General features: G+C 50.1%; 2 protein-coding genes across 2 annotated transcripts; both read right to left on the reverse strand.

The window, feature by feature from the left end:
* Positions 1–1,617: 1,617 nt before the first annotated feature.
* GUITHDRAFT_153942 (hypothetical protein) lies at positions 1,618–2,621 on the reverse strand (the record flags this gene model as incomplete). Its single annotated transcript, XM_005827829.1, has 5 exons — positions 2,300–2,621; positions 2,220–2,251; positions 2,047–2,159; positions 1,896–1,995; positions 1,618–1,842 (listed from the first exon to the last, which is right to left on the reverse strand). Coding segments are annotated over exons 1-5 (521 nt in total), but the record flags the coding sequence as incomplete, so codon positions are not given.
* A 234-nt stretch (positions 2,622–2,855) lies between these two features.
* On the reverse strand, positions 2,856–3,727 carry GUITHDRAFT_153944 (hypothetical protein). The gene is made up of 3 exons (XM_005827830.1): positions 3,456–3,727; positions 3,191–3,381; positions 2,856–3,140 (listed from the first exon to the last, which is right to left on the reverse strand). The coding sequence occupies exons 1-2, from the start codon at positions 3,691–3,693 to the stop codon at positions 3,377–3,379; spliced, it is 243 nt and encodes an 80-aa protein (XP_005827887.1). The 5' UTR covers positions 3,694–3,727; the 3' UTR covers positions 2,856–3,140; positions 3,191–3,376.
* Between the last annotated feature and the right edge of the window lie 2,737 nt (positions 3,728–6,464).

A 6,464-nucleotide genomic window follows, 5' to 3' on the forward strand; every position in this document is an offset into this window, starting at 1 on the left:
TAAGAAGCGATGCATTCGGGTTGATTTAAAGAGGACGAAGATTTTCCTGATTGTTTTCTGTTTGCCTCTTTGTTCCCAAATCGCTTGTAGGAGTATGCAGAGTGCGATGGTATGTGCTCTGATGACGCTACATTTTCCGTGTATCTTGATCGCTCCGCGTTCCTGCTCTCCTTCCTTTTCTTGCGTGCTGTATCCTATCGACATTGATCGACCCTTCCTGTTTCGTGATATGTCGCCGTGGATTGCGGACCACACGTGGTTCCTGTTCTTCTCCTGTTTGGCCGAGGCTTGATAGTTTTCGTTTTGCTTCCTTCGGTATTCTTGTAGCTCCTCCTGTTCAGGGATCAGGTGTACTGTGAGTTGGACAATTATTCTCTCTTGTTCCGACTCTTTGCAGTAGACAATCAGGTCGTCTTGTGACTTCCTGAGGCTCCGATCGCCCGTCCTCCAGAAATTTGCAGCGTAACATATTTCTGATCCTTTAGGTACCTTACCGACTAGCATGAAGCCGTCAGGGATTTCTTTCCTGAAGCAAGTTTGGTTCCATCCGATCATGATTGTTCCGGACTCGCATGCGGCGTGGCTGAGGTATTGCTCCTGTTGGTCGATCCATATTATTTCACGTCGAACCTCGTCGTCTTGCAAGCTGTCTGTTGCGGCCTGGATTGTCGGGTGATAGAGGGTGGGCCAGTTGCTGAACTGTTTTGTTTCAGCGAGCATCCCCAAGTGTTCTAGAAATTCGTACGACAGCGGAAGGCCTTGTTGTCTATCTCGGATTTCAGCCATGGCGGTGGTTAGATGTTCCCACCAAGCTTGCGAGTTGAGTAAACTGTTGTGTTTTTTGCTGATATGCTTAGCAATTTGCAGTAGGATCTCTGTCTTCTCTGGGTTCTTGGCGCCATCTTCATCTTCTTTCCTCGCAAATGGTGCCGAGCGAAGGGAAGGTTCGGCTTCTTTGATGTCTTGTTCTTGGCCTGTGTGACTTCTGGGCCGGTCCATGATTGCTATGTCGCCCTTGATTTTGAAACTTTCCTTACCTTTTAGGATAAGGTGTTCCTGTTGATCCAGATTGCCTAGTAATTTAGCCATGAGGGATCTTGTGTTTGCATGAGCTGGGTGTGGCCTTCTCTCTTCTGCTGCTTCCCGATGCTTTTTGGATGTCTCCTCCCGGTCCTCCTCTGATTGCGGGTGTGACTTTCGTTTTCGGGTTGTAGCACTATCCTGTGTGACAACCTCTCGTCTTTTCCTCTTTGTTCCTGATGCTCTGTTGACGCTGCTTACCCAGATGACATTTTCTTGTAGCAATTGCATTACGATCCCCTCCGCCTCCTCGCGTTGCCTTGGGAAAGGCCAGAGCTTCCTTGGCAAATGCAGTTCTTCGTCCGCGATAGGTCGTACATTGCGTAGCAAGGAGAATTGGAGTTTCGGGAGTTGCCTCCATAAGGCTTGGAAGTTCGTCCAGCCCTGTGGTCTGTTACAGTCGTTCAAGTTTGCCACCATATCCTCCATCCTATGAAGGAGGGAGATGCTTCCAGGTAGGTGACCTGCTTCTATATGGGCCCAGCTGATCCTCGTGTTTAGTTTTTCCGCCAGCCAGACTGCTAAAGCTTCGGGTCCCCGCACCACATCCCGCTCCATAGTTCGAAAATTCATTTCTCTTTGGAGCTCTAGCATTGTTTGACACCCCCATTTTACGCACGAGTTTCTGAGTTTAGATATCAGTCTATCTTGGATGTCTCCACCATGCTTACTATTCACTTCTCGTTCGATGTATCGTAACGCTGCTCTCCCTAGGATTGGGGCAGGATGAGGGACCTGCAGCCCTCCATTCTCTGTTGGCAGGTAGAATATACCATTCCCTGTACTTTTGCTTAGGCCTAACGCTTTTTTAAAAGCTCGTATCCACAGTTGATCTAATTCTTGTAGGTCTCGCCAAGTCCATCCAGTCATGACTGCGGAGTAGCGAAAGACGTTGAGAATTCCAACTTTCACCAGGTAAAATTTTTGCGCAGGAGTATAACTCGACGAGCTGATATTGTTGATCAGTTCTTTGGTTTTTTCAAAGACGTATGCTCGTTCTCCCCAAGTGAAAGGGCAGCCCTTTATTCTTCGTCTTTCTTCCTTCCACAGAGAGATGCGATAGCCGAGATATTTGAACGGTTTAGTAGCCGGTAGGGCTTCGACAGGTTCCCCCATGACCGTTATTTTGTTCGCACCAGGAACCTCTCCCTTGCGAGCATAGTCGAAGCTGGTTATCTCTGATTTCTTATTGTTGATTTGCAGTCCTGACCATTTGCAGAAGGAATCCACCACTGCTACCAACTCTCGCATTTCTTTCATCGTGTGTGCGATGAGTACCATGTCATCGGCGAAGGACAGGTTGTTTGTTGTTCCTGTGCTGCACTTGTCCAATTGCCTAGAGAGGATGCATAGCACCAAGTTGGCCAGTTGTGGGCTACTTGCTCCACCTTGTGGCAGCCCGATCATTAGAGGTATTTTCCCTGTGTTGAACTCGTTTGTTTGTATTTGCAGTTCGACTCCACTGTTGCAGGCTATCACAGTTCTAATGTCTTCAGGATGGAAGCCTAGGCTGTTCATTGCCTGCTCGACCACCTCGATCGCCACATTGTTAAAGAAGTTCGCAAAGTCCAGGTACAAGAGAATGAGGGACGTTTTGGCCTCTTCTGCTTCTTCTACGATCGAGATCAGTCGATGAGCCTGCCGACTTGTGCTTCTGCCTGGACGGAACCCCTCCTGGAAGTTTGTGAGGACGTTATTTGCTTCTACTGTCTTACTCAGACGATGCGCCAGGATTGCCTGAACTAGTCGAGTAAGCGTTGACATGACGCATATAGGCCGCATGTTTTCGAGAATGTGACAGAATTGATTTTTTGGCAGGAGGCGTACTCTCGCTGTCTTGTTGAGAACCTCTGCTTTGCCTTCTAGGGCCGCGTTGACTAACTTGCCAACTTCCTCTCGGCATGCTGGTGGCAGCGCCCGCAGCACTTCGTTCGAAATGAGGTCAAGTCCTGCAGCCTTTCGTCTCGGCGCCGAGGCGAGCCAGACATCAATCTCTCCCGGTGCCAGGGGTCTGGTGATTTCCTGTTGTTGTCTCCTTGAAAGCTGCACCCCCTCAGGCGGTGTGATCTGTCTTGGGGCCACGGTTGTGAACGACTTACATTTTGTGCAGTACGGGGTAATCCCTCCCCCTCCGATGGTCTCGTCGCTTGAGTCAGCCAAGGGGAGCATACATCCGATGTTTGAGCATTTTGAGCAGGTCCCTTGTTTCGTGCATGCGTTGACGCTGAAGAAGAATCGTGTATGGTCCGCGTCCTCTAGCTCTCTAACCTTCTGCATTGGGAGATGATCCGTGAGATCACGGTATCCTGCTATCTCCCATGTTGTTTTATCCGATTCTTCTAGTGCTACAATTGCTTTCGTGATTGTGTTTGCAGGTAGCAGTGATAGAAAGATCCAGTCATCTGTCCCTTCTCGCTCGATCCCAATCATCAGTTGCTGGTTTGCACTCCAAAATGCTCTAACGCCCCTCGTGTCTTCGCTAGATAGGGTTGCTTCGATTTGGTTGATGAGCTCGTCGGCATTGTCGACTATCTTGCCGAGCAGTCGAAGAGCCAAGCCTTTGTGGCAACGAAGGGAGTTAGGGTGTTTTTTCTTGATGTCTTGACTTATCATCGGTTCTTTGGGAATGAAATCACTCTTGCGTCCCATTGCATTCTGGGATTCACGGCTGCCTACCGTGCCTAGCCGTGTTTGCTGCTGTTGGCAGATCTCTTGGAAAACTTCGTTGTTTTGTTCTTCACATATCGTTCTGAACCTCTCGATCTTAGTTCGCAATTCTCTTTGTAATGTAGCTTCCGTAGGTACTCCAGTCGCTGGGCTTTGCTGTGATGCTTCCCTAAGTTTAGTCCGCAAGTTGCGGATCGATCTCTTCAAATCCATTTGTTCTTTGTTCGAATGTCGCCTCCCTCCCTTTCTGATTTTCACCTCCTTTAGTGGTAGAGAGTTGGCGAGCATCTCACAAATGTTACATTCTTGCGCCTTAGCTCGCATGTCTCGTATGTTTGCATCTAGTTGTTGCGCCCATTCGATCTTCTTCTCCTCCCACGAATCGCGATCCAGCACCCATCTGCTTTTAGGGGTTTCCCCCTTCTTCTGTCGTGAATTCATCTGATGCACTTCTACTCGTGGGATTAGCTGCGTCTCCTCGGACGTGAACTTGGTGTGTACTTGCACCACCAGGGCTCTGTGATCAACTGCTCCCCCTATCACACAGCCGTCGACCGTCCACGATTGAAGGGAGATGTTTGGAAAGTTGTCCTCGTCACTTGGGGGGTGAATAGCGAGAACTGCGTCGAGTTTGGCTTCTATCAGTTCTTGTTTGTACCATGTTGAGAAGGTAAATGTTGTCCCAGTCTCGCTGATCTGTTCATATGAGAGTGTACGGTGTGCGGAAAGGTCTGCCAGGAATTTCTCGAATCTCTCATCTGCTTTTGCGGTGATAGATGAGGGGGAATATCCTCTCCGCATTGGTGTTGTTGTGTTGGTTCTTGCTGCATTAAAGTCTCCGGCTATGATGTGTGTCTCTCTCGTTCCCAGAGCGAGGTGTAGCAGCTCTGCCCACAGTTCCCCTTGCTCTCGAATCGCATTTTCCGCAGGTACCTGATGGAGGTTTGTGACTAAGAAAGAGTTTTTCCCTGTTCCGACTTTGATCGAAAACACTCGGTTTCGATATTTCTTTTCTTTGTTGCACGCCTGGTGAGCGGCAGGGGAGGGTGACGGCGACAGGGCCGCATGTACCAGCGTTACCAACCTCAGGTCTCCTTTCCCCTTCTTCGCATTGATCTTTGCAGGCCCCAGGAAGATTCTGTAGCAGGCCCAGTTCTCCTTGATCATCTTCCTTAATTTGTTCTCGTCGCGGGCCGAGACCCTTACCTCTTGTAGTAGCACAACCCCAGGTTGGAAGGACTGGATTAAGTATGCGAGGATGTGCTTGAGAACAAAGTGATTGCAACCATTCACATTTTGTGAGATGAGGAAACCTGGGTCTGAGCTTTTTCGATGCATCTGCGCCCAATCATTGCCCCTTTGCTCCTCCTGCCTTTCCCCCCTCCGCTCCTTCCCTCTCTGGGAGGTTTTCTCTCCTGATTGTGCATTCTCCTCCATTTCCTCACCCAGATGTCTTGGTTGGGGCTTCGTGGGGGTCGCTTGCCGCTGGATTGCGATCGGCTGTACCTCCTCCTCAAGCTTTGTCGTCGAGGTCATCAGCCGCTGGATTGCGTGTGGCTGTACCTCCTCCTCAAGCTTTGTCGTCGAGGTCATCAGCCGCTGGATTGCGTGTGGCTGTACCTCCTCCTCAAGCTTTGTCGTCGAGGTCATCAGCCGCTGGATTGCGTTCGGCTGTACCTCCTCCTCCGGCTTTGTCGTCGATGTCAAGTTCTCTTGCACCCTCGCCTCCTTCGGCAGAGATCGCAGAATTACCTGGGCCGTTTCCTCCATCTTCTCCAGATGGGTGAGAGCTTCGATCAGTTGTGTTCTGGTTTGCATCAGCCATTCTTGCGGAGGTCTTAGTCTTGTCCTCGTTTCCATCGTTGCTAGCCAGTCTTGATTTGTCTCGCAGAGCAGTAGGGTGTGAAGGATAGCGAACACTCCGCAGTTGAAGTTATCTTCCTGTTGGAAGGCTGAGCACCACTTTACCTGCCATGGGGCGTTGGTCTGATCGTCAAAGATGTGTTCGATCACTCCGATTGTCAGCTCAGCCATTTCTCTTGCTCCGTGCTCCCCCGTTGTTGCAAGATTCCTCGCTCCCTCGATCCCTCGTGGGTCCCTCGTTGTGCTCGTTCTGTCCTCGCAGAGAGGGTCCAAGATGTACGCGCATCGCCGATCATATCTTAATGCAATTAGAATCCAGTGGTTGCTGTGGATGATAGTTGGAAACAGGAAGGTGTGTTGCTCATCTCTCAAGCTGCTGAGGTGAAATCTGTTCCCGACTCTCAAGCGGGACGCCTCGTCTCGCAGACTGGATATTACCCTTGGCAAGAAGATGATGTTCCGCGTTTGCTGGTCCTCGTGGGCTCTCCCTTTGCGTACCATGTGTATTGCTCGTCCTCCTTGAAGAGCCTTGCTCATCTCATTGAGAGTAACTTCGATCATGTTCTCGCATAAAAATCCGCTTACTCCTCGATTGTTCAGGGCAGTGATGCCAAATTCCTTGTCGCCTCGTTTGTCTGACCATGGGATCTCCTCGATCCAATCAAAAAAATACAGTGTTCTATCTACATGTTGCGTTTCCTTTGAAACCGTTTCCATCTCCCCCCCTTGCCTACTCCCGGCACTCCCCCCTTCCTCCTCCCTTCCTCCTCCTGTCATGATTCGGTTTTAGAGTTGAGAGGCAACCTCTCCCTCTTGGTTGCCACTCTCCTCTTCCATCTCCAGTCCCATCTCCT

Source organism: Guillardia theta (assembly GCF_000315625.1).
Source record: "Guillardia theta CCMP2712 unplaced genomic scaffold GUITHscaffold_63, whole genome shotgun sequence".
NCBI classification, from domain to species: domain Eukaryota; class Cryptophyceae; order Pyrenomonadales; family Geminigeraceae; genus Guillardia; species Guillardia theta.